This window comes from Trachurus japonicus, chromosome 13, assembly GCF_045865225.1.
Source record: "Trachurus japonicus isolate A0001 chromosome 13, Traja_1.0".
NCBI classification, from domain to species: Eukaryota; Metazoa; Chordata; class Actinopteri; order Carangiformes; family Carangidae; genus Trachurus; species Trachurus japonicus.
In genome coordinates, this window is record NC_140919.1 from 10939061 (window position 1) to 10966432 (window position 27372).

General features: G+C 42.1%; 1 protein-coding gene across 3 annotated transcripts; it reads left to right on the plus strand.

Moving 5' to 3' along the window:
• Nucleotides 1–26952, plus strand: akap1b (A kinase (PRKA) anchor protein 1b). Of its 3 annotated transcripts, XM_085794841.1 has the most exons (13): nucleotides 47–186; nucleotides 3386–3411; nucleotides 7875–9679; nucleotides 13178–13302; nucleotides 15888–16014; nucleotides 16393–16520; nucleotides 17047–17224; nucleotides 18836–18986; nucleotides 20268–20335; nucleotides 20445–20518; nucleotides 20621–20686; nucleotides 23250–26844; nucleotides 26881–26952. In XM_085794841.1, exons 3-12 carry the CDS (start codon nucleotides 7900–7902, stop codon nucleotides 23310–23312), a joined length of 2760 nt encoding a protein of 919 aa, XP_085650967.1. In that variant the 5' UTR covers nucleotides 47–186; nucleotides 3386–3411; nucleotides 7875–7899; the 3' UTR covers nucleotides 23313–26844; nucleotides 26881–26952. The 3 variants fall into 3 exon arrangements, with proteins under 3 accessions (XP_085650966.1, XP_085650965.1, XP_085650967.1); XM_085794840.1 differs by lacking the exon at nucleotides 3386–3411 and having other exon boundaries at nucleotides 1–186; nucleotides 23250–26858; nucleotides 26894–26952; XM_085794839.1 differs by lacking the exon at nucleotides 3386–3411 and having other exon boundaries at nucleotides 1–186.
• Nucleotides 26953–27372: the final 420 nt, after the last annotated feature.

Genomic DNA, 27372 nt, shown 5'->3' on the forward strand with positions numbered 1-27372 from the left:
AAATATCGCGAGACTTGACCAGCTGTTTAGTCTGTGTTTTTTAAGACTGATGCTAGTCGGTCAACACGTGGGGAGGAGAGCTTTGACTTTCCACGGGGGACACACACACGTACACACACACGTTTGGAAAACCCACGCTATCCCGTCTCGCTCTCATCGTGGCGGCGCCGAGGAACCTAAAACACTGTGAGTAGAGTGAAATAAAAGTCCGAGAGAGGAGAGAAGAGAGAGCTGCTTTAGCAGGAGAGAGGAGAGGAGCAGGGAGGCGGAGGAGGAGGTGGTGGTGGTGGAAGGAGCATGTTAGCATGTAGCCTCCTGCATCATGCTCACACACACTCACACAGTCTGACTTTAGGAGTTAAAAACCCACTCCGCGGAGGCTGTAACACACTCGCAGTGTCGTCGCGATATACCCACGGGTGTGTGTGTGTGTGCAGCAGCGGTCGGTGTGACACCACATGAGTTGCATTAATCCCATGTCATTGAACAAAAACTAGCCTCCAACAACATCTCATCATCTCCCTCTGTCTTAACTTAAACCAGCCCGGTCCAGCACGCTGTTGTGTAACTTCACTTGAATTACCCTCAATCTCTGCACTTGCTAGCACCAGGCTCATGTGGGGGTTAATAGTAGCCGGTGCTAGCAGGCTGTCACTGGGGTAAAAAGCAGCCTCTTGCACCGGGGCCGGCTGAGCTGAGCTAAGCTAAGCTAACGAGGCCCAGACTGTGAGACTCTCTATCTATATCTCTCTGTCTTTGGCTTTTAAAATAAATGTCCTTTAACCTTTACCTTCCTCTGCGTCAACTTGTGGTGCATTTTAGTGCGCGTTTAAAGCCGAGTTTTTGTTAGAAATGTCTTCACATTGTGGCGTGGAAATGACACTCTGAAGTAAAACACGAGGCTTTTTTTTTTAATCGTGTGGTAACAACCAAACCAAACCAACGGTCATTGGTCACTGGGCCAAAAATAATGCAGTGAGGAGACCGTGCGTTGAGCCGTCCTGACATTTTAATCCGTGTTTATGTTCATAGACGTTTTTAAGCGTTATTATAATAATAATATCCAGCACCACCACATTGAACTGCCCCCCCTTTGCTAACCAAATACCCCTGCTGCTGCTGCTGTCCTGCACTGCGGCCTCCCCCATTCAGCCATGCTTTTTTATTCCCAGTAGTAACGTAACGTGTTGGCGTTTAGGTCACAGCCACCTCTTTACATTTATAGGCTAACGTAGCTACTGTAACTGTTATATCAAACACCCCTAGACAAAGTGGGTTGTAACATTAAAAACCCCAAATCCCATTCAAAAAAAATCACATCATTTTTTAACATTTACCATATTGTCAAGGAAATATATTGTCTTTTATTAATCCACTTAACTTCTCGTGTGCATGTCAGTTTCCTTGCGATTAATTCGGCTCTTAAATTAGACACCCAGCGGCTCGTCGGGTTGAGTTTCAGTTTCTATAAATTATCCACACATCGCCTTTAGCTAAACTAAACTACATTAGTGTGTGATGGTGTTGCTTCATTGCTCTTGATTTTACATGACAGTCGTGTGGTTTGGTGGTTGTGGAGGAGAAACGTGTAATAAAGTGTTGTTTTATTATTATTTTTCATTGATAGATGTGGGATGAAAACGTTAAACTGGCCGGTTGGTTTGTGTTTCTAAGTGCAGTGTCACGTTGTGGTGTTCACGGTTTCACCCTCGGCTCGGTTAGCTCAACTTCCAGCTACTAACGTTAGCCGTTGGTGACAGACAGTTAGCTAACGGTCGTAAAAGCTACACGACGGATTTTATATATTTATTTAAAAAATGAATTAAATGAAATAATAATAAATAAATCTTCACCCGATGGGATTAATCGATACGAGCTACAACTATAAGAGTGTCATTGTGCTACTGTGTTATTATTAGCATCGTAGCTAAGCTCGCTGAAATAACGTTAAGGTACATGAGGCTAACGTTAGCTTGAGTCGTCCCGTTGGAGTTGTTGCTAAGTTACCGTGATGACCCCCTTTACTTTAAACGGTTTGATTTCTCGTCGTTGTCGGATTAATTAAACGGCAATAATGAGATTTCCATCGGGGCTTTGGTTTTACTCCAGTCCCGGTCCCATTCAGGGGGAGGGGGATTAGCATGTTGTAGCTAACGTTAAATAGAAACTTGTTAGCTGCCGTAACGTTACAAGCTCCGTGTATGGAAAAAAATACACGTGTAGCCCATACAATAACATTTTAATAATATATCTACGTGCATTGTGTTGTATTTTCTTTTTTTTTAATCCACACTACTATTCGGCTTAACGACTGGACCTCCCCTCCTCCTCCTCCTCTTTCACACACGCTGGTGGTGAAATGTCACCCTGTCCTGTGAGCACGGGGTTTCCGTGAACGCAACACGTACACGCCTGCCTTGTGGGGGAGAGAGAGAGAGAGCAGAGCAATTAATGACAACAAAAGTGTGTGGCTTCATAGGTATGTGGACTGTGCAATCAATCATGAGTCAGTCAGGTAAATGCCAAAAAAAAGTGTTTGACCTATTAGTGAAAATGTCAAAAAAAAAAATTATGAATAATACAGCACCCCTAAATTTTGAGACGGTACAAGTAGATTTTTTCGTCTACTTGCACATTTTCAACCAGTAAAATTTGCCTTTTTTTTTAATACACTTGTGAAATATGGAAGAGGCGATTCAAAGAATCTGAAATCTGTCATTACAGGTGATCATGAAAGAAAAGGAAATGTGAATATTTGCATTGCAAGTTAATTTACAGTGTGCAGTGCACCCCTAGCCTACATTTTTTTTTGCTTTTACTCCTAACATTTTAAGTTAGAAAGCCACTGTGCTCCTATATGCTAGAAAGCCTGAAGTCTGACATTTTTTGTCTACTTGCGCATTTGCAACCAGTAGGCTAAAATTTGCAGTTTTTTAAACGTGGAAGAAGCGACTCAAAGTAGAATCTGTTTGTTTCAGGTGTCACGACAGTGTGCGTGAGGATCATGAATGAAAAGGAAATGTGAATATTTGATTTGCAAGTCGATTCACAGAGTGCGCGCCTGAAATTTTAAGTTAGGGAGCCACTGTGCTGTAGTAGTAGTAGTAGTAGTAGTAGTAGTAGTAGTAAGGTGAGTGTGTAGCCCTGTAATGTGCAGGTTACAGGAATGTGGGCCTGCAGCTAAATTAACAGTAGCAAAAGCTTTATAGGACTTGTTGAGACTGGTTAGTTTGGTGTTGAATGAAGATGATAAGCTGCTGCTGGTGGTCGAGTCATTGTGCAAGCTGCTTGAGCTGCACTCAGCACATTGCAAAGGTTTCTAACATGTAAATACAGAGCTGACGATGACTCCTCTCTGTCTCTCTCTGTGTGTGAACCCTCCAAGGTCACAGACTGAATATCATCTGTAAGGTCAGTGAACGTCTCACAGAGGGAATATACCAGCAGCAGCCCGTCCTGTAAAGAGGAGGAGGAGGAGGAGTGCTCTAGATCTGTTTGACTGCTTGTAACTTCACTCACCTTGGACAAGGTTAAAATAGGAGTGTGGGCCACCATTTCATGGGCACATACGTACACATACACACACACACACACACAGAGGGAGGGACGTCTGTCTGCACCACCAACGCCAGGTTTCTGTTTTAGTTGTTCGTAGCAGCTGTTGATCTGATATTGAATTGTGTTGCACAAAAAAGCAGAGGAAGGCTTCAGTTACTGCAGCCATTTTTAACGCCCTCACAGGAATAGTTTCTTGTAAATCCGGCCGGTAGACGACCGACCCCCTGCACCCTCGGCTGAGATACATTGTGTATAAAGTGACTCTACGTGAACACACAGGTTGCACAGTATCATATACAGTATATAAATATAACTCGGCCTGTGTATACGGTTGCGCACTTTAATGATATGTTGCAGCGTCTTCCTCTTCTTCTTCTTATTCTTCTTCGTCTTAGTCACATCGGTTCAGTGAAGAAGCTTCCTGTCATATTATCCGTCACAAAACAGAGTGTAAATACTACTCGCCTTCATTCACGTAGATCTGATTTATATTCCTGGAGCTCAGGGGGAAAGTCCATTTTACTTCTGCCAGATATAGAGGCTACAACCACCCCCCTCCTTTTTCTTTTTCTTTTCTGTAGGTTGTGTTCAGGTGCTCCACAAGTCTCTAAATCTAATTTATCTCTGTCTTTTATTAGTTATTGTGGTTTATACTTTTGAATTTAGTGCTGAAACCTGTCGAGCTGTAAAAGACAGAGGATCAGATTTGAGGACAATTTGAATGTTTGTGATTTTAATTTATCTCCAGTGGAGGAAAATCACAATCGCAAGTATTTTTTTTAATGCTGATCAACAGGCAGAGTCGGCCTTTATCAGGAGGGACAGTTAAACAGTTTCATTTATTATCTCTACCGCTCCTTCTTGGTCTGTTTGAACTGCAGTCGTGCAGCAGCAACAGGCTGTGACTTTTCAAACTTATGGTGCGTTCAGGGACGCTCCGGCATCTCGCAATGCAACGAATAACCCAGATTCCCGTAGTCGCACACCGTGTGATGTCTGAGCGGCCTTGAACGCACCGCTTCAACTGGATAGCTACAGTAGCTGAGGCCAAAAATAACCGTGACTTAGTTTTGTCTGTGATTCATTAACCCACCTGAGGCTGCAAGAAAAAAACAATTTATCCATGTTTTATTCAACTACTGACGATTTCAGACGATGACAACAGACGCATGAAGACGACAAATGTCTTTCAGCGCTCGTGTGTCTCAGTTGAGTCGACGTGGTTGGGACAGTTTGTGCAGGCGGCATCACTGAACTGTTTCTAACACAAAATATGTAAAAAACAACATAAAAAAACACAATTAAAAACATCTTGTACATCACATTTTGCTTAATACATAAAGAGCTCTGGAAAACATTAGTAGACCACTTCATAATGAGGAGTTTCTCTGGATTTACAATGTATAATGTGTTTGCCATAGGAAATATTGTCATTTAGAACATTTTTTTGCAGAAAATGACAACTGGTTTAAAATAAGACCTCAAATGATGCAAAGAAAACAAGTTCAGGTTCATTTTTAAGCAACACAACACTCGACATTTATGGAAAAAACACAATTTTTAATCACAGCAGTTAATAATCCTCATTAAATAGGCTATGATTTAGTTCAGGTGATTATCTAATCAGTGCCTCATTAAGTAGAGTGAGATGAGTGTTGAAATTGAATAGAAACTGGAAAAGAAGCTGATTTATTAAGAACATTTTGGAGTTGTCTCTTCATTTTTTACTGTACTTTAATCTACTACTGTACATTAATCTGAAAAGAGTAGCTTGGTATACATCCGACAAGTGTTTTTCATAAACTTCATGATTAGTTTTCACCTTGTTAATTCTTTTTAATAGAGACTGTGTTGTGCTAAACAACCAAACCCACAATATATCCTCAACTAAAACTCATTTAACTTCATATTTGTGGCCACTCTCCACATGTAGAACTTTATATTCAGTTGTTTTAATGTGTAGAAATTGTGCTGCAGCTTTGTGAGCTTGTAAATAATGATCAGTGCATTAAGCCGACGTGTGGACGGTGTAGTCTTTCCCACCTCTTTGGGAATTAGTCTTTGTGGCTATTTATTATTCAAGACAAGGGCCCAGGCCGCGGTGCATTCATGTTGTGTCCTTCCCTCCCTCCTGCTGCTGCTGGTTGTTGTTGTTGAAACACAGAGAGAGGAGTTTTAAGATTTAACCGTCAGTTTCCACACGCTTTAGGTCGTAAAAACACATTTTAACTGCCGTCTTTTTTATTATTTTCTCGGGGTGTGAAGGCAGCTCTGCTCTCTCTCTCTCTGTCTCTCTCTGTCTCGTCTCTCTGCAGCTGATTACGTAGAGCAGGTGTCGGTGCCAGGCGGCCTCAGAGGTCAAAAGTCCAGCCTCCCTGTTGCTCTGTGTCTGTCTCTGTCCGTCTCTCTCCTTATATAGGGACAGAGGAGAGAAGTTGGCTGATTCTCAGTAATAATAAGATGGTTTTGGATCAGGACGCTGCTTCCGTTGCTGCTGCTGCTGCTTTTTAAGTGAAGTGTTCCTGTAGTTTTACAGGAGTCGACGACTTCTTTTCTCTTCTCGCGCCATTTCGGTTTTTATGACCTCGGCAGTTATAACGTTGATAAGCTGATGTGTGGGTTTACAAATGTGATATTTTTGTAAAGAGGGTTTCATCAGATGTTAAGAGCTGAAATATTACAAAATATTTATTTTCTATTACAGTATTATCACTGCGATACACACAGCACCACCAATACAAAACTATAATAGATCTATAATTTAATTTCTTAGTAAATGTGGGGAACATGTTTCCACAGTTTAATCCAGTGTGTCTTGCTGAAAATAAAGCACAATTTAAATTTTTTGAAACATTGTAATTGTAATTGGGTAAAAGCACTTTGTCTGTCTATTCCTAAAGGACAGAATAAAGTTATTTGAAGTTGATCTGCGAAAGGAAAAGGTACTGTTAAGTATTTGAACTGAAACATTTTAGTTTGAAAACATATTTCCTCTGTGTTTTACTGTTGGTGATAACATGACCCCAGAGTTTTAGAGTACATAACCGAGACTTGAGGAAACCCCGCTGGACTCATTTGAGTATCGATTTGGCATTACAATCGATACTGACTTGTCTAGTTTGCTCCATTAGGGATTAGTTTTTATTCCTTAGCTTTTATATTTGTTTAAATCACCTCCTGTGTTTCCTCATTATAAAGTAACAATAGCGTTTCCACAAGTTTGCTCTGGTTTTAACGACTCTAACAGCAGGTGGGGAGGTGTGTCTATTATTCTGTATGTAAAACACTTTGCGTTACAAATCCTGTATGAAAAGTGCTCTTAACCATCCCATATTAACTCTTTAGTAGCTTTTAATGCAAGTCTCTATCAGGACCGGCTCACACTGCAGGTTCCCACTGTTATCACTGAATCTGGAAAGTCCAGTTTTTCTCACTACACTCTGCAAAACCATTTTTTATCATTAGGACAGTTCAAATCCATAACTGCGTCTTATTTTACCTCAAACTGCTCCTGTTTTTAAATAGACTTTTGTGTTTTCAATTTATCTTTGTCACTTTTACTTTTTGGTATTTCGGATATGCTTATGTTATGTATGTTTCAGATGTTTGTGTTTTGTCTCAGCTATATTGGTTTCTAAATTCTGTATTTTTTAATGCCACAACTCCTTTAATGTTTTTTTATTCGAAGCATTTTGTGCAACTAATCAACCCGGCTTCCGGCTGAGATGAAGTCTAATAAATCTGTAATTTTACCTCGGCTGAAAGATCAATTAAAGTTGCATCAACCGAGAGATCTACGGAAACGTATTGCATTCACTTGGAGAGAAATTAGGCAAATTTTTTCTTTTCTGACTTAACAAGATTTCAAAATCCCACGAGAAGCTCTCACCTGCAAGTAACGTGAGGACTAATTTCAAAATAAAAGTGCTGCTTCAGACTGCCCTGGTATTTTCTGTAACAACAGGTCGTCTCCTTTCAATATCAATCTGAATTTACAGGGAACACAGTGAAATTAAGAAAAATGAGTGGACTTTTCCTTTGAAAATCTAAATCTCCTTTCAAACTATGCATTTGGAAGGTCACACTGAGAAAAGAAACGGGGGGGAAAAATTACTAACGGCTGCTTTGTACATGCAATCCATACATACACAATACATACACTATAACACTAACGGAGGGCAACATATCCAAGAAAAGAGAAAGAAAGAAAGTGCGGAGAGTGCAATAAATAGTTTGAAATACTTATAATACAAGTTCAAATCAAAACATACTAAAAAAAAAAACCTTCAGCTGACCCTGTGTCGTTTCTCTTCCAGGTGTAGCTGCTAGTGCCCTGAGGAAATGCCGCTGAGGTTTCGCTCTGTCGTGCCCTACACGCTGCCCGGGGTCCTCGCGCTGATCGGCTGGTACTGGTACATCTCGCGGAAGAAAGAGCGGCTCATCACCCACGACGACGGCGCCGAGGCGGCTCAGACTCCCGCAGGCCTCAGGACATCGTCATCGCCTTCGTCTCCAGTTGAAGGAAGCAATGGCCTGGTGGAGAAAGGCTCCGTATCGCCGCCGTCGTCGAACGACACGGACACAGAGCGCCCCGCCGCCCACAAGGTGACGAACCAGAGAACAGAGCGCGAAAATATTCCGCACATCCACGCACAGGACGGCGACGAAGCACCAGCTCATCTTCCTCCTTCTCCTCCTTCGTCTTCATGGGAACAAAGTTCAGAAGAAGCGGCGCCTCGAATCAGCGCAGAGGATGTCCATAAAGCGCCGGTCGTGGCCGCACCGTCGCCAGTTGGGAAAGACGGCGGAAACGGTGGCGCGATGGCGGCGGCGGCGGCGGCGTTGGACCTCAAACACGCAGAGGAAAAATCATCACACGCTCCGGTGACGGAGGAACAGCCGATCCAGGATTCGGTCGCTGCTCCCGAGGCCTCGGCGGCGGCGGAGGAAGAGGTAGAGGAGGTAGAGGAGGAGGTCGTCGTCGTGCCTCGCCAGTCCAACGCGGTCGCCAGCGTCTCCCCGGCAACAACAACAGCCCACATCCCCGATGCAGAGCGGCCTGAGCCGGAGGGAGAAGTCGCGGAGCAGCATCACGGGAGCAGCAGCAGCAGCGCGCGAGACGAGGAGGCGATCGTCGTCGTCTGCTCGGTGACGCCGGCCAAGGCGCAGAGAGCGACGACGTCAGAGACCGACTCTCTGGACACGCCCCCGTCCACGCAGGACTTCCAGCAACACATGACGAGCACCCCGACCTCCGCCGTCGTCGTCCAGGACGCAACAACGACGACGACTGCTCCTACTACTACTACAACTACAACCCCAGACGACATCCAGACGCACAGCGGCGGCGAGGAGCAGGAGCTGGAGCTTCTGGCGGCCGGACTCATATGCGAGGTCATCTCGGCCGCCACGCAGGAAGTCCTCGGCGTCACCAGGTGCCAGACGACAGACGACGGTCAGCCGGGCGGCGGCGGCGAGAGCAGCAGCAGGTTACGCCCCCAGCAGGAGGCGATCACAGCGACGCAGCAGCTTCACCAGCTACAGACGAGCTGCGAGTCCAGAGAGGCGGCGGCAGCGGCGGCTGCGTTGGAGAAGGAGCGACAGGCGGTGCCCAACGGTTGCTCATCGCCGGCGGCGGCGGCGGTGTGGGAGCCCGTGGAGATCAGTCAAAGAGCGCAACAGACTAACAATGCACAGAGAGGCCACTGGCCGGCGGCGTCGCACGAAGCCGCACAGCGCTCCTCCCCCCTGCTGAGCACGAGAGGCGACGAAGGAGCCGCCGCCGCAGCGCTGGCCGAGGACTCGGCCTGCAGCACGTGCCACTCGGAGGACGGCGTGAGCAGCGAGGACCTGCAGAACAGCACCTTCGACAACCAAATGGACGCGATCCAAATTACAGACTTGTCCGCAAAAGAAGCCGCGCTGCCTCAGTCGCTGGTCGAGGCCGTTGCCGCTACCGAGGCGTCGGTTTTGACGACAGCGGCGGTGGCGACGGTGGCGGCGGCGGCAGCAGAGGAGGAGGAAAACTCGGTGGATGCTGTGTGTGAGATAAAGGGGCTGAACGGGATGGGCCTGAGGAACGGCGCCCACGGGACCTGCGAGGAGACGGACCAGTCTGGAGGTGAGACATGTTCACTGTTATAACTGAACTGTAAAAAGACACAGAAACTATATATTGATGTTTGATCCCTTAGATTAGTTTTTGATGCTAAAACTCTGATGGAAATAAATTAGGATGCAGGAAGGAAGATGTTTGTGTTAAAGCTCCATACAGTATAAAGGTAGATGTTTGTGTTAAAGCTCCATACGGTATAAAGGTAGATGTTTGTGTTAAAGCTCCATACAGTATAAAGGTAGATGTTTGTGTTAAAGCTCCATACAGTATAAAGGTAGATGTCCATGTGTAGTGTGATTATAAAGCAGCTCTAGGTTCTATATTAATACTGTGAAAGTATCAAAGCCTCAGTCCACAGAGAAATGCACACAGCCTGTATTCAGAAACTGAGCCTTAAAACCAGCCGTCAGGACTTCCTGTCACTTTGTGATGTCACAACTAAGCCCCGCCCCCTCACCACCTGGACCCACCATCCATCTAACAACAACTTGCAGGATTTGAGGCCTATTCCAATCCGTTCCCTAAAGACTCGAGCCCTGAACCCTCACTGACTAAAGTGACGTCAGCTCTAAGTGACAGAGTGTGAGAGTCTGTGAGGGTCCAGATGCTGTAAACATGAATGGAACAGCACTTACCCACTCTCACGACACGTTACCTTGACAACAAAATGTTTTTAACTCCGCCCTTGGACCGATAAATTTACTGTACTTTCAATACGCACAAGGTGTGCGAGGGAGGCGGACTCAAAACAAAATATTCCTGGATCAGATCTGATCAAATCATCATCAATAATCACAAACTGCACGTTAACACTGACAGTAAACTTCTTCTTTTCTTTTTAGTTATTCCTTTTTTTTGGCTCCTGTCCATTAACAATAAAGAGACTGGCAGAGCTCTCTCTGACTACTTGTGTTAATTTCTTTTTTTTTAAACACTTGCGTTCCGACGGCATCCCATGTGTTATGGTTTGACTTCACAACGCTATGAACTGTGGGTAATTCCCCTACCCAAAGTCAGCATCGGTGCTGACTTACGGTAAGGGGGCAGTAAGGGCTCATTCACTGACTCACTGACTTGATGATCTGACAACGGAACAGCCCTCACACACTCACGGACTTCCCGTGAACGCGCCTCTAAGTCAGTGAGTCTGTGAGGGGTCGGATTGGAATTGGGCCTTAGTTTCTCTGAGTTTTTTATTCTGAAATCTGCTCTGTTTTTATTGGATCACTCAGAAAACAGTCAGCCAATCAGAAGAGAGGCTCAGAGCCTCCTCTCTTCTGATTGGCTGACACCGACCTGCTGTTACTAGAGCTCCAGAAAGAAGCTGAGAGAGGAGATGGAAAACTACACTGAGATGGTTTTTGGTTCTTAAAACCACAAATAGATCTTCTTATGGATCAACTCAGGAAAAGAGGAAAATATTAAAACATTTTTTTTAAGCTGTGAGTTTATTTATTCATTCATGTTTTTAAATCAAACTCAACAAGTCTCAAACTGCTCCTTCATGTTAGATCTTTGTTGCTTTTAGTCATCTCACTAAACCATAATCTTCTGAGCTTCACCACAGTTCAAACCTCCTTCATTACCTCCTCTTCCTCCTCCCTGGTCCGTTGCTGTTATCTCGCCCTTTTTATTGAACTAATCCAGCATCTACTGACCCACAGTCAGTTTCTCTTCACCTGTGTGAAGTCACAGCTCTGAGTTGTCGCTTCCATCTGACGACATAACTTCCCCGAGGTTTTCCACCCCAGTCAGCTGCTCCCACACATTCACGTGGAATCCGATCCGACCGAGCTCAGAATATTCCTGCAGCAGCTCGGTGGCCTCCTCCTCCTCCTTCTCCTCCTCCTCCTCCTGTTCCTCCTCCACCACTACCACCTCCTCCTGCTCCCTGAGGCCTCCACAGATTAAAGTGTCTCCTTCTACCAGACACCTGAGGCCTGAGAATCAGTGATGGATCAATACTGACGTTAGGGAGTAATTAGTAGTGTAAAAAAACAAAAAAAAACCTGGCAACCGATTAATCAGCTGATATTCCCACTTTAAACTTAAAGGGATAGTTCAACATTTTGGCAAATTGGCCCATTGCCATAATTGCTATAGTCATAGCAGTAGGTTCGTTACCTTTAATTGTAGGTGTAAGCTATTTTTAGTGCAGCGGAGCGCAGCAGCTGGCTGCTCAGAGCTACGCTATGGAGGCTAAGGGAATTTCTTGGTTTCCCTCATTAAACTCATCAAATACAAAATCCCAAAACTCCACAGCGCTTTTGTAGACAAGTTGTGAGCTGCACAACCACCACGCTATGAGATAATGACGGAACGATACGAAACGGAGCCGTTTTCGAGGTAAATTCATACAAAACCGCTGATGCGCGTTGCGTTCAGGGACAGTTTTTCAGCAAGCAGTCTCCGTATTTACCCTGTATTTACCTCGAAAACGGCTCCGTTTCATATCGTTCCGTCATTATCTCATAGCGTGGTGGTTGTGCAGGTCACAACTTGTCTACAAAAGCGCTGTGGAGTTTTGGGATGTTGAATTTGATGAGTTTAATGAGGGAAACCAAGAAATTCCCTTAGCCTCCATAGCGTAGCTCTGAGCAGCCAGCTGCTGCGCTCCGCCGTACTGAAAATAGCTTACACCTACAATTAAAGGTAACGAACCTACTGCTATGACTATAGCGATTATGGCAATGGGCCAATTTGCCAAAATGTTGAACTATCCCTTTAAAAACACACTTTTTTTGCAGTTATCCTCAAATATGGTTCAACATTTTACTGTTTAACTATAAATATATTTGATTATTAATAATAATATCTCCTGTTTCAGCTCTGCAGTAAAATCTGAATTAAATAAAAATCAGTAGAAACAGGTGAAAATCTCTAATGAACTGTCCGCTGTGTTTTCCTACGTGTTGCATACAACAGCGTTTTGCATTCACTGGAGTAAGAAAAAGCTCTGTCTTTGAGTAATTTTTTTCTATAACTTCTAGAGATTACAAAAACCTCCAACCTGCAAGTAAAGTTTAACCGCTGCGATCAAGCCCCCACTTCGTCATGGATCTATTACTGTAGATCCATATGTGAACGCTCCACTTATGAAAATACAGTCAAGCTAAAGCTAAACATCATTTTGTTCCACATGTACAGTATATTCAACAGTAAGAGTGTGTACGGACTGATTTCTAAATGAAGACACAAAAAATGCCAGAACAGATGAATCTTTCAGACTTTAATCAGCGCTCTGTGAGTCCAGTCAGGAAAATGCAGCGGAAGCAGGAAAACAGTTTGAGGGGAAACACCGGGTTTCCGTTTCTATTCGACAGACTCTTCTCTCTGTGATGTTTTTAATCTCCTGCTGTTTTACAACTGAAGTGATAATTTCCATTAACTGATACTGAGACATCCTCTAAAGCGTGACTGTGTTGACTGATGTTGCTGTGAAGGTGAAAATTGCTGCTAAATGTGATAATTATTGTGTGTGTGTTTGTGTGTGTGTGTGTGCAGGGTCTGATGTGAACAGCATGGACTCTGTGGACAGCGGTTGCACGATGGGAGTGGGAGAGAGCCAGAGCAACAGCGCTGCCTCCCTGAGCTCGGAGCTCGTCATCTGGGAGATCGAGGTGCCAAAGGTGAGTGAGGTCACGACGAGAGATGCTGAAACCAGAGGCTCCTCTTTAATGTCCCGTGTTCGTTTTTCATCATTTGTGATGTAGATGACACCAAAACTGTGCAGATCGTCATGCTGACTGTAGAAAAGAGAGCGTGGATTTAAAATGAGATGAAATAAAACTTGCTCACCACTCACATGTATGAAATATCTCAGTATGGAGGTGGCAATTTTCTGAACTCCCAGGTTTCTCAAACTAACCTTGGACTGGAAAACAAAACATTTATTATCTCTGAGCATTTAGATTTCAGTCCATATAATAATATAATATAAGTTTTTATTTGTCCCATAGAGAGACAATTCTCAGTGATACAGCAGCAAAGTGGAAAAAGTTGAGAAAGAAACGGGGAAGAGTGAATCAGCCGATAATACAAAATCATTAGAAACACAAAAATTTCGGTTCCCCTAAACGATTCTTCAACAATTTCAAACATTTGTCTTAGAGCTGGGCGGTATGACCAAAAATTTATATCAAGGTATTTTTCATAATTATATCGGTTTCACGGTATTTTTTTTTTCATGCATGACTGGGTGTTAACCCCATTTTCTAATAATTTAGAGAATAATTACTGCAGTAAATTAAAATTGGCTTAGAATGACCTATTGTACTGTCACGAGGAGTGAATACTGTCGAAGAACATTAGTATCCAGACTAGTATTAACACGGGTTTGAATGGTCCCACAAAATGCTGCTGTTCACAAAGAGATGGCAGTGGCACTCTTAACTGTAATGAGGTGAAGGAATCAGAATGCATGACTGTTGCAGTCAAAATACAGAAGTCTTTATTAATATAATACAGACTAAAAAAATAATCAACTTGATTATATATAAAGATTTTTGCACGTGAGAATAATCATCAATCTAAAATGCTATCTAATAAATATCTGTTCTCAAAATGAATTCATGACATCAAATAAACATTTTTTCACACACAAAAAAAGTCCAGACAGTAGGGCTACTGCTTAGCAAGTCAGTCTGTGTCCTGCAACACGGTGGCATGGGGGGACTGTGTGGCTTCAGATCATAACAACAGGTTGAGAGCCAGAGGACTTCTCTCTGTCTGTGTTAACTGAGGCAGTGAATCACACCTGCATTAGTGGCCTTGACTTTATGAAGTTGATCACTTTGATGCTGTCGTTTAAAATCTCATGTAACACCAACGTGTATTCATAAAGTTTCCTCATGAAGCAGTCAGGAGGCTCACTGACATGACGTGCATGTTTTGTGTTGAGAATGCGTCTGGAGATGAGCCAGCTTCATGCCACTGTTTGCTAACTTCTCCCCACAGAAAAAAAAACAGAACACGATGGCTCGAGTGGGTTGCAACTCGTGGACGTAAATGTCGGGATTTTACCGGCGCTGGTTTTGCCTTTTTTTATTTTTATTTTAATCACTTATCCCTCCGTGGTTTAGCAGCGCTGCTGCTTCACGTCAACCCCGACTCCGTTGTTTGATTGACAGGCGATGCCGGCAAATGCCAGATTGGGTTAAACCATCTGGTAGGGGGGGGCTCGGTTAAGTAAAAAAAAACATTTACAGATTATGGTTGTTTGATCAGCGTGAGATTTTTTTAAAAGCCGAAGTAGTTCCTCTGTGGCTGTGACATTTTCTCCGTGCATGTTATTCACCAGCTCAGCCGTTAATATAATACGAGCCGTTAATATAATACATCCATGGGCTGAGCTCAGCCCAGGCATGCAGCTTGTTTGGTACAACTGCAAAACAGTCCCCCTCTCAAACAATGTCGCGCGGCGCGACGTTCCGCCGCTCTGTGTTCTCAACGTTTTGTACGCTACACACTCACCGGTATTGGGGTATATGAAAAATTCATATCATAAAAAAAAAAATCACCTGTATTCGGTATGAACCGGTATACCGCCCAGCACTAATTTGTCTATTAAATTGAAAACCTACCGTCACGTTGTCCGGTGTCAATTTCTTCTAGCAGAAACCCTGAAAAGAACTTGAGTCAAAACACGAGCATCTGGGAGAGGAAAGATTGTTGTTGCTGAAGTGATCCAGAGTTAATGAACGATGAATGAAAAAACTTTGTGTCAAATAAAGCACAAGTTACACAGCCAACTTGTTGCAAAGTGTAGCCTAGCCTGTATATTTTGTTATTGTGAAGTCATTTAAATAAATGTAATATTTATTTATTATTTATAATGTATAGCTTCATACAACGCCAGCACCACAAATAGAATCTAACTCTGTGGGAAAATAACTCAGGTGCTCCCTCATCATTTAGACCATAACTTTTTTGTCCTTGTACTTAAAAGAATCAGAATCGAGAATCGTTAGAAACTGGAATCGTTTAATTTTAAACGATATGTTTATGTTTCTATGTGTTTATGATGTAACTTGACCTTTGAAGCTGCAGTTACAGATGACCAAACTGACCGTGTGTTGATGAGTTACAGGGAATAAAACATCCAGATTCTCAGGGTTCATTTGTAAAAATTTTAAAAAGTTAATTAATTTAATTGCAGCGATAATTAAAATCGTCCTTTCCGTCTCTTAAATTCCTTGTTTCTCTCCTGCTGCAGCATCTTGTCGGCCGGTTAATCGGGAAGCAGGGCCGGTTCGTGAGTTTCCTGAAGCAGAACTCGGGTGCAAAGATCTACATCTCCACGCTGCCTTACACACAGGAGTTCCAGATCTGTCACATAGAGGGTGAGTCAACCTCCCCCCTCCTCACCTCCTCACCTCCTCCTCACCCCATCACATAGGAAACCAGCTGAACCCTGTTGAAACGACACATTATGTAATATCTAATGTAATACATTTTCACCTCATGATGTAAAACCGCCACATTTTATAATAAGTTGTTACAAAACGCACCAAATTGTTACATTTTCTCCATTAAAAAAAGTGCAACACCCACATTTTGTAATAACTAATGCAGTATGTAACAACTTATTACATCAATTCAAGAATTTCATGACAAAATGTGGCGTTATTACATCATGGGGTGAACGTTTATTGCCGTATATCACTACACAATGTGCCGCTCACCACCTCGTGTGTGTGTGTGTGTGTGTGTGTCTTCAGGTTCGCAGCAGCAGGTGGACAAAGCCCTCGCACTCATCGGGAAGAAGTTCAAAGACCTGGACCTGACGAACCTCTACGCACCTCCGCCGCCTCCGCTCACGTTGCCGTCGCTTCCCATGACCTCCTGGGTGAGGACCGACCCCATCCTGCTGCTCTGCTGCCACCGCCGTTTTTTAAAAATGTTCTTATATTTAAAGGGAATTCTCCTCTCACCATAATCCCTGTAGTCATAGCAGTAGGTTCATCATCTTAAATTATTGCATGTTGTTTGAGAACGGCGGAGCAGAGCCGTGAGCTGCTCAGAGCTACGCTACGGAGGCTCATGGGATTTCTTGGTTTCCCTCATCAAACTCATCAAATACACAATCCAACAACTCCACAACGCTCTGGTGGACAAGTTGTGACCTGCACATTCACCACGCTATGAGATAATAACACAACGTTACCAGACAGAGTTGTTTTAGAGGTAAATGCAGCTGGAACTACTTTCCAGACACGGCTGCTGGGCGGAGCGATTTCAAAAGAGAACCGATAATTAAAGGTGATGAACCTACTGCTATGACTATAGGGATTATGGTGATAGGAGGATTTGCCAAAAATGTTGAACTGTCCCTTTTTAAACTCCCTGCCGTTGTCATGGTGATGTCTCCTCAGCTGCTGCTGCCCAGCGGCGTGACGGTGGAGGTCATCGTGGTGAACATCGTGTCGGCCGGACACATCTTCGTCCAGCAGCACACGCACCCGACCTACCACGCCCTGCGCAGCCTCGACCAGCAGATGTTCCTCTGCTACTCGCAGCCGGGAACGCCCGCCCTGCCCTCGCCCGCCGAAGGTAACCGTGGTTACACACTGGGATGGGGCCAGGGAGAAGAGAAGTCACTATGGCTACAATCTGATTATAATCATTCTGCTCCGAGATTCCAGCTTCACTGTTTAGCTACATGGACGTGAAATAAACTGATCTGATTAAAGCGTGCGTGTGCATGCATCAAGCAGTTTATCAGAATAAATTCACTGTGACAAGTTTTGACAGTCAAATTAAAACTGTAGAAGAAGTTGCTTTTATTTCTGTTTTTCTCTTTTAATTGAGCTGCAGCCACAGCAGTTTATACACAACAGTAATGCATCATTGGAAAAAAAAAACAAGTAGACAAACAAACAAACCAGGAGCCAGTGGATGAAGACTTGAATCAGATTCCTCAAGACACCCATCTTGATCGGAAAAGAAATTTCTTTCTGAATGAGCTTGTTCAGTAGCCTAGAAATCTAGACGCAGCAAATGTATTGGCTCATTTCTAGACTGACCTACGGAGCAATCTAGGAACTTTTTGAGTCTCGAACACCGCTTGTGTTCACCAATCAGTATATTAGGAGAAACTGATGAGGAGGTGAAGCGTCAGTCAGAAGAGGGAATAAAACCATATATATATATATGTATATATATATATATATATGGATATATGTATATATATATATATGTATATATATATATGTATATGGATATATGTATATATGTATATGTATATATATATATATATATATATATATATATATATATATATATATATATATATATATATATATATATATATATACATATACATATATATATATATATATATATATATATATCAATTAAAAGAGAAAAACAGAAATAAAAACTAACTTCTTCTACCGGTTTCAACCAATTTGACCGTCAAAACTTCACTGAGTCACAGTGAATTTATTCTGATAACTGCTTGATGCATATATATATATATATATATATATATATAAAGCTCTGGAAAAAATAAAGAGACCACTAGGCTACTCCAAAATGTTCTTAATAAATCAGCTTCTCTACATGTGGCAGCCATCGATTCCAGTGTCTACTGAACTCTCCAACACAAGCTCCTCACTACATAGCTGAACACGTGAACCAGATCAGATTTAATGAGGAAGAAAGAAAATAAAAACACTGCTGCCATTAAAAATTGGGATTATTCCACCAATTTTGACTTCTTAACTCTTCCTAAGTTTAAATAGTAGTGTTGTGTAGTTTTACAATGAATATGAACTTGTTTTCTTTACATTATACAAGGTCTGAAAACACCTGAATTTTGTTTTTGTTGCCATTTTCTGTAAATGAATGCTCTAAATGACAATATTTTTATTTCCAATTTGGGAGAAATGATGTCAGTAGGTTATAGAATGAAGCAAAAGTGTTCATTTTACTCAAACACATACCTATGAATAGTAGAACAATAGATAGATAGATAGATAGATAGATGTTCATTTTACTTAAACACATACCTATGAATAGTAAAACCAGAGGAACTGATCATTTTGAAGTAGTCTCTTAATTTTTTCCACAGCTATACTATATACATTTAGAAAGTTAAACTGCACCAGTGTTGTGTTTTTAAAGTGTGTGTGTGTGTCTGTCTGTGTGTGTGTTTCCCAGTGGGTGTGATCTGCGCGGCGCCGGCGGTGGAGGGCGCCTGGTGGAGAGCTCAGGTCATCACCTTCTACAAAGAAACCAACGAGGTGGAGATCCGATACGTCGACTACGGCGGCTACGACCGAGTCAAGATCGACTCGCTACGGCAAATAAGGCGAGTGGGAAACTCTGACACTCACACACAGACACACACACGGACACACCAACACACACACAGATAACAGACGGACAGGTGAGGAGTGTTACCTGTCGGGTGCAGCTGCTTCTCAGGTGTATCTGGTCTCTCCTCCCCGAGGGCAGCAGAGTGTTCATCACTCACCTGTTTTACAAGCTGAACAGGTGAAAGAAATGTTGTACATGTGCAGCAGCCCCCCCCTCCCCCACCTCCACCCCCTCAGGTGTCGTCACCTGTTGTTCTGCCCTCTAGTGGCAGATCCATGAACTGGAGTGAGAACATAAAGGCACTGCTTAGGTTTATCTTTTTTGCATTTTGAGCTTTTTAGTTCCAGTTTTTCCATCAATTGCTGAGACACTTTTCTTGAAACCTTTTTCTCTAAACTGTAAACACAAAACCACATGTTCAAAACATCTGACTCGTCCTACAAAACTAAAACTAATGCCTCAAAAACTGTGCTCAGAACCAAGCAGATCAGACCCCGAGTCGATCAGAATGAAAAACACCACTGAACAATAAAAAGGAAAACACAATGATCAGATCATAAAGCTGTACAAATGATCTTTGTTATTCACAATAGGAAAATGCATTTTGCAAAACAAAACAAAAAGTCCTGTTTAGCACTGTTAAGCACTTATAGCACAAGTGCTATATAGTACAACTTAACTTATAATATAATAACAACTTATACTGGTTTCTTCACATCATAGGTCACAAGTGTGATGAGTTTTGAGTTGCTGTGTTTAAAGGGATAGTTCACACAAAATTCAAATTTCACTCATTATCTACTCACCCTCATGTGGACTACTAAGGGCTGGGAGAAGTTTCAGAGTCCTCCGTGGCTTCTCTGAGTTACAGGGGGTCTCGGCGTAGCAGTGCATGTCCATATAACGGTTGCAAATGGATACCACTTTTCTTCGTAACAAAAAGACACACCAAAAAACATCCAAATACCTCCATGCTGCTCGTATGTAATGTCCGTCTTGTATTGAAGCCCCGAAATGCGAAATTGTTTCGAAAAAAAAAAAAGAAGTCTATGTTTCAAGCTTGTTTTGTAGCGGAAGATCCTCTTCCCAGTTCGTCCAAATCTTGATTGGGGTCGCCTTGATTATTTATTTGGTAAAAGGTCATGCAGATGGATGATATGCAAATTATATAAATGATGGTTTCTTGTAAGTTCTTTTTAAAATAAAAAGTAAATAATTAAACAAGTGCAGCATGTGACAGTTTGTTTATAATTGTCTCTGTTTTCATCTGCAGGTCTGATTTTGTAACACTACCATTTCAAGGAGCTGAAGTTCTGCTTGACAACATCGCTCCTCTTCCAGGTACGACGCTCCTGAGAGCTGCAGCTGTTCTGTAGTTATTGATTGATTGATTGATTGATTAATCGATTTATTGATTTATTGACCTGATATTTGAAATGTGTTGGATCAGGAGAGGATCGGTTCTCGGCCGAGGCCACGTCGGCGTTGGAGGAGATGACCAGAGGAGTGGCGCTGCTCGCACAGGTGAGTGGCCTCGCCGAGTCCTTAACCTCCGACCCCCACGGCGTCACCGCTGACCTCTGACCTCTGACCCCGCCCCTCTCTGTTTCTCTTGTCCGTGTGCAGGTATCGAACTACGACAACAACACAGGCCTCCCACTGGTCCACCTGTGGAACATGGTCGGAGAGGAGGTATGACCAACACAACATTGTTACGTGTTTCTGGCGTTAAAATGACTAAAAGTTAGAAACATTAATTAGAAATTAATTAAAAAGCTGCAGATTTAACTTATTTTTTTGTTTTATTTAACTGGTACTGAACAAATCGTCATTTAGAGTCAAGTCTGTCTTCATCCTGTTTAATTAAAACAGTCGTGTTGCAGCTTCACAGTATTAACCAGGGGTGCAAACTTGTCACCTTTCGGCGAAATTCGCCGTTTTGGATCCCAAATTGGTCATTTGTGTGATTCGTGTAAATCCGCAATAAAAAAAAAATTGAGAGAGGGGGGGGTGTCCGGCGAGGCGAGGCAAGCCCAGCCGAGCCGAACCAATGCACCTGTCTCTTTAAGGGCGCATGCACCTTATCTGGATGACAACGAGTGGTGGCAGCGCTCCTCTTCTGTCCAGCAATACACACCTGAAGCTTCACTTTTAATACAGACTAACGCAACTTTTTGAGCATGGCGAGTGAAAGAGTCGGAGCTAGAAGATGCACCAGCAGTGTTGTATAGGTCTGCTCTGCTGTATGGGACCGCGTGTGTGTGATGATCGCGATCGCGGCCAATTAGCGATTAGCGCGTTTAGCTTTTATTAGCGCTGCAGCGCGACCTGAGCAGCAGCAGCAGGAGGAGGAGGTGGACTGACTGTGGCAGGACACCTCTGCCTCTGTTTCACTTTATGTTGCTGGTAAATAATGTGGTTGTAAAAGTAGTAGGCTAAAGTTAAATTATTTTGTATGCACTAATTAAAGGGGCAGAGCTTTAAGAGACATTTTAGCTTTTATATTTTATAAGATATATTTTTTGTAAGAACCACAATTAATAAATATAGGTTATATATTTCAGTGAATATCTAATTGTTCTTAGCATTTGTTAGATAACTTTATTTGCCCAATAAATTAAAACATGTTGGAACTATGAATGTCTCCTCCCTTGCCGCCAGAATCTCACTACTTTTGACCTCAGACTGTCACAATGATGTATCAGATGTCAGACTGCCTCATTCTTTAAGTTTTAACCAGAATATACAAGACATGATTGATTTTCCCAACGATCAAAGTATACGAAACCGAACCGAAAACCATGACCACAAAACCGTGAACCGAACCGTTTGCTTGAACATCTTTTAAATACATATTGCCGCTTAATATGTTTTATGTAGCCTATGGCATTTTTAAGCTTCATGTGTGTTATTGGACAGAAAGAGCAGCGCTGCCTCGGAGCATAGCCTACATACAGAAAACACATTTACATCAATAAATAAATGTTTCACAATGAACCAATCAGTCTGTATTAAATTTTATTTAGTTTGAAGGCAAGGTTTGCAAGGTTCATCTGATGGACATCGAGGGACAGATTCTCCAAGTTTTGCACAGCTTTTGCTCATGCTAAACCTGCATAGGCTGAAGACCCCCTTCACATATTTCAAAACCAAACACAGAGAGACAGATTGTGCAGGTTTAACAGGAGCAAAAGCTGTGCAAACCTGAGTAAATCTGGACCCTAGTCTCATGCTAAAATTGACTGTAAATTCACCTTTAAAGTTGGTTTTTAAAAAAATTTCCCCGGGGGAGCATGCCCCCGGACCCCCCTAGGGGGTCGGTATCTTCTCACCTTTTTTACCCCTGATGAGTTTGCACCCCTGATTAACTGTTAATGAAGCATTCATAAATATCAAATTGATTTAAAAAGCATTTTACCTACATTGATACTAATTAGTGAGTTCATAGATGTTTTATTATAAATTAACTATTTAATCCAGGGTTAAATATTTACAACTGTGTTAATAAATCACAGACTAACATTAGTTCATTTATCAGCGCAGCATAAATAGTTTATTAATAATTTACTGACGCTTTATAAATGACCTAATAAAACCAATGACGACTCCTAATAAACTGGTTTTGTGATTGATGTTAATACTTAATTTATAAAGTGTGAAAATAGAAACATTTAAATACGTTAATGATGTAGGAAGAATGATTTATAAACTGTAGCGTTTAGTTTTCAGGATACAAAAGCACAAAAACCAGTGTTGGGCTTGTTAATGTTTAAAAAGTAGTTAGTTATAGTTACTAGTTACTTTTCCCCAAAAGTAATTGTTTTGGTAACTGAATTACTACATTATAAAAGTAAGTTACTACCAAAAACAGTAACTTTTGCGTTACTTTTACTTAAATAAAATGCTCAAATATGTCATGGGATACTGAGTGAGTTGTTTAGTTACAGATGAACGTTTTTTTACCGACTAGTTGTGTTTAACGTAAACTTTCACGGGGTGTATTATTTTGTGACGGGACATTTTGAGGCGAGTAACGGTACATTTTGTTGTTAGTAACGGTAACTTTTTTTGATTACTCGTTACTGGAAAAAAGTAGCGCAGTTTATTTATAAAGCTGTTATTCCCATCGCTGAAATACCACAGAAACCTGTCATCGTCAGATTAGATAAAATTTAAAAAAAAAAAAAAACAGAAATAAAATGTTAAGTTTTTTAAAAGTAAATTTTGATTGAATTGTGTGTGTTTGTTCTTGCAGGTGATCTCAGTGAACCGTACTCTGGCGGAGCGAGGCCTGGGATCGTGGGTGGAGGGTTTCTGAACTCCCAACCTGCTCTGAGCTCCACCTGCCCCCCCCCACCCCCACCTGCCTACCTACCCCCCCTCCCTGCTGTCTGGTGGTCGGTCAGCGGTCGGGACCTCGGCCTGTGGTCTGAGGCTCCTCCTCCTCCTCCTCCTCCTCCACTGGATCTAAAGATTGTTTTTCCTTTTTTTTTCTCTCTCTCGTTTGTTTTTTCTTTTTGTGTTGTTTCCCTGCCCTCCCTCCTCCTCCCCTTTACCTTTCCTTCGCCCCCCTGTTTCCTTTTTTTGAAAAGAAAGAAATTAAAAATCATTTGCAGGCATAATCTACAAGAAGAGCACTGCTTCAAAATAAGATGCCCCCCCCCCTCCTCTCTTCACCACCTTCCTCCTCCTCACTCTTGTAAACTCAGAACTCGGAGGCGAACAGGAAGAGGTACTTGTAAAAATTTTTAAAAAGAAAAATCTATATTGTAATTAAATAAAGGTACAGCCAATATTTTTTTTTCCTTCTCTGCCCCCTCTTCCCTCCTTCCTACTCCCTCCTCCTCCTCCCATCCGACCTTAATTTTTTTCGCTCTGGGCCTTTTGCACGTCGTCGACTTGACTGTGACTGATCATCACTGGGTTTTTTTTTAAAAACTGTCCTGACTTGACTTCCTGTGGCGTCGCCCCCTCCTGGCTGTACACGTCTGTAGGTCCAGGTCTGATTAGCAGATTTATCTGGAGGGGGAGGAGGGGAGGGGGGGGTCGGAGCTGAGGGGGAGGTGGAGGGTGAGGTGGGAGGATCGACGTCTCCCCTCCTCCCTCACTGACTTGCACTGCGTTTGAAAAAAAAAAAAAAGGAAAGAAGAAAAAGTGGGAATTTCAAAAAAAATCAAAAGGAAAAATTTCAGCTGAGAAACTTTTCATGTCTTTTTTTTTTCCAAGAGGCTTTTTTTTTTTTTTTTGGTTTGTTGTTTTTTTTCTTTCTCCTCTCTATTTCTGACAGCCCGTCGCCGTGGCAACGTACGACTGACAACAACCCATCATAATGATCCTGTGAATGAATTGATTTACAAATGCTCTGACACAACTGATCCACTACAAGAGAGAAACATGTTCCCACTCAGATATATTTACACTGAGAGAGCACTTTTATTAGGAAACACCTGTTCAATATCAACCAATCACGTTGCAGGAGGAGCTGTTTAGTTAATGTTCCACTTCCTGTCACCAAGACCTGGTCTGGTGGATCTGGATCTGGATCTGGATCTGGATCTGGATCTGGATCAGAGTCTGGACCCAGTAGAACAAGACCTCAGCAGCATGAATGTGAAAAAGTGACGTGGTGCGTTCAAGTCGACTCGGAGCAAATCTTCAACATGAGGAGGAGATTTAAGATCAAAACTGTGGAGTTCCTAATAAAAGTGCTCACTGGGTGTTTGTATATATATATTTATATTCACAGACTACATTTGAAAATGTTATGAAAACACTTGATAACAAATGAATTGACTTGAGTTTGAAAACAAGCGAAGCTGCTACCGGTCGGAGTCGGCCGCTCCGACTCAGACACTAAACTCCGGTTCAATCATGTCTCCAAAGAATCGGTCTGATCTGCAGCCGAGTCTCGGTGACGCTCCGACGTCTTCGGCCACGACGAGCTCAGACTGACGCAGGAAGAAAGAAAAAAACAAAAGGAAACGTTGACTGTTGTTTCATTAAGTCTGTTTTTAAACTGAGAATCTCTGTCCAACATCGTTAGACTGTTTGAACGCGTTGTGTCGTGACGGAGGAACTTGTTTTTCACACGTGGACGTGATGTCATTGAATTGTAGGAGTTGTTTCCTTTAAAGATCTTTGTTTTTTTGTTTGTTTTGTTTTCCTGACATTAACTAAAATCACTGAAATAATTGTGAACAATTAAAAGTAAATGTAAAAAGTTGCAGACAAAAACAGAAGCGAGAATGAGTTAATGAGGGGAAAAAAGGAAGAAGCTGTGATTTAATGGAAGATAAATAATGTTCAGACGAGAAGAGATAAAGAAGAGTAAGTGTGGAGAGATGTTAATATGAATTTAAAGATCCCATATTTGGCTTTTATTTTGAAGGGCTGATCTAAAAACCATCTCAGTGTAGTTTTCCATCTCCTCTCTCGGCTTCTGTCTGGAGCTTTAGAAACAACAGGTCGCTGTCGGCCAATCAGAAGAGAGGAGGAGGCTTCTTTTGTGACATCACAAACACGCAGACATATATTTTTTTTTTTACTGTGGAGCTTTAAATCACGTGTGAAGAACAGGATCCTCTCGTCACAACCCATAAAAAATGAAAAAGCAAAACACCGACAGCATCATTATTATGTTTTTTTTTTCTTAGTGTCTCATCACTGTAGTCCAAAATGAATTGTCTGTTCAGTGTCATGAAGTCAGACCGTCCCTGCGTTTGCACTTCTGATAATAACGGGAATGTTTGACTTAAAGGCCGAGTGTGTGTTTGTTCGTGTGTGGAGGGGAAACAACTATAAAAACAACACACACACACTAAACAAAACAAAACAAAAAGGGATTCACGTCAGCGTAAAACATTAAATCCTTGTTTGTTGTTTTCAGTGGAAATGAAGTCAATGTTACTCTAGCAATAAGGCAGCTTTACTGTATGTGGGGTATGTGAAGGACAGGAAGTGGGAGGGGGGGTGGCAAGTGTTTACATGTGACACAACAACTAAGGAACTAGGAAAGTAACTAGGAAAGTAATTGTTTTCAAAGTTAATACAGGTTAAAAAAACAAACACTTTGACATAAACTGTTCAATAATAACACATGATGATAATAACAATAATAATCAATAATGTATCTCAGGAACGGTTCAAGGAGCTGATGGCTTAGTAAATAATACATGCAGATGCCTGAGGAAGGAGGAGGGGGGGAGGGTGTGTGTGTGTGTGTGTTTGCATGTGTGTATGCAAGTGTGTTTGTGTGTGTGTTTGAAAACCTGAAATCCAGATGTGTAGGATTAGACAGATGTGCGTGAAGACGGTGACCACACTGCTGGTGCTGGAATCGGAGCAGTAGCCATATTGTCTGGTTTTTTTTGGCCTGTGTGCATCGTTTTCTCTTGTTTCTGTTTTTTTTTTTTTTAATAATAATTATTTCTAATCCAGGTTCAATATGTTGAATAAATATGCCATACCACTAAACCCCCCCCCCTCTCTCTCTCTCTCTAAGACGACTCCCCCTCTCCACCCTCCTCCTCGCTGCCCAGAGACCCTCTAGAGTTTTGTTCATTTCTCTGTAAATAAGATATTTGACTGTACTTTTCTATAACACTGGAGAGAAATAAGATATAAAGGGAACATTATTTTTTTTTGTTTCTGTTTGGTTTCTTCGGTCGGCTTCGCCCTCCTCCTCCCCCCCTCCTCCTCTTCTCTGAGTCGAGTCACTCGATGTTCTCACGCCGTGGGACTGATTTTTAAGTGTTTGCACAGCTAGACAAGTCATCATTTGATTATTTAAATGGGTGTTGAGCTGTTGTGCCCAAAAAGCATTTAACATGTACAGATCAGTTTTGTTTTTTGTTTGTTTGTTTTTGTTTTCTTTTTTTTTGCTATAGGCTCATCTTTAAGTTTGATTTGCTGATTGTACAGATCTATTAGGGAAAAAAAATAAAAGTTATTGAAAGTGATCTTCTCGTCTTTTACCTGGTTTGTCTTTCATTGGTGAACGGAATAATTATGTGATTATTGGTGCAAATTAATTAATATGGCAGCAAAGGAGAGAGAGATAAGAGATTTAGAGCTACATGTAAACTAAAAAAACATTTTGTAACACTTGAATAGGTATTCATAAGATTGACATAACACTGTCATGACATAACAGCTGTCATAAACATCAATGAATACTTCTGACAGCTGTCGTTAAAGCAGAAGTAAGTGATATATTTGTGTTAATATAAGTCTTAAATAGTTATATCTTCCGACAGCAATCACTTACATAGAGTGTTTGGTCTGAAACACGGGTCTGTCAGTCCCTCTGCTCTGCTCTGAGCCGAAGAGAAAACATTTATCGTATCCTACAGTTTTTATCCAATGAGGAGAGAGAACGG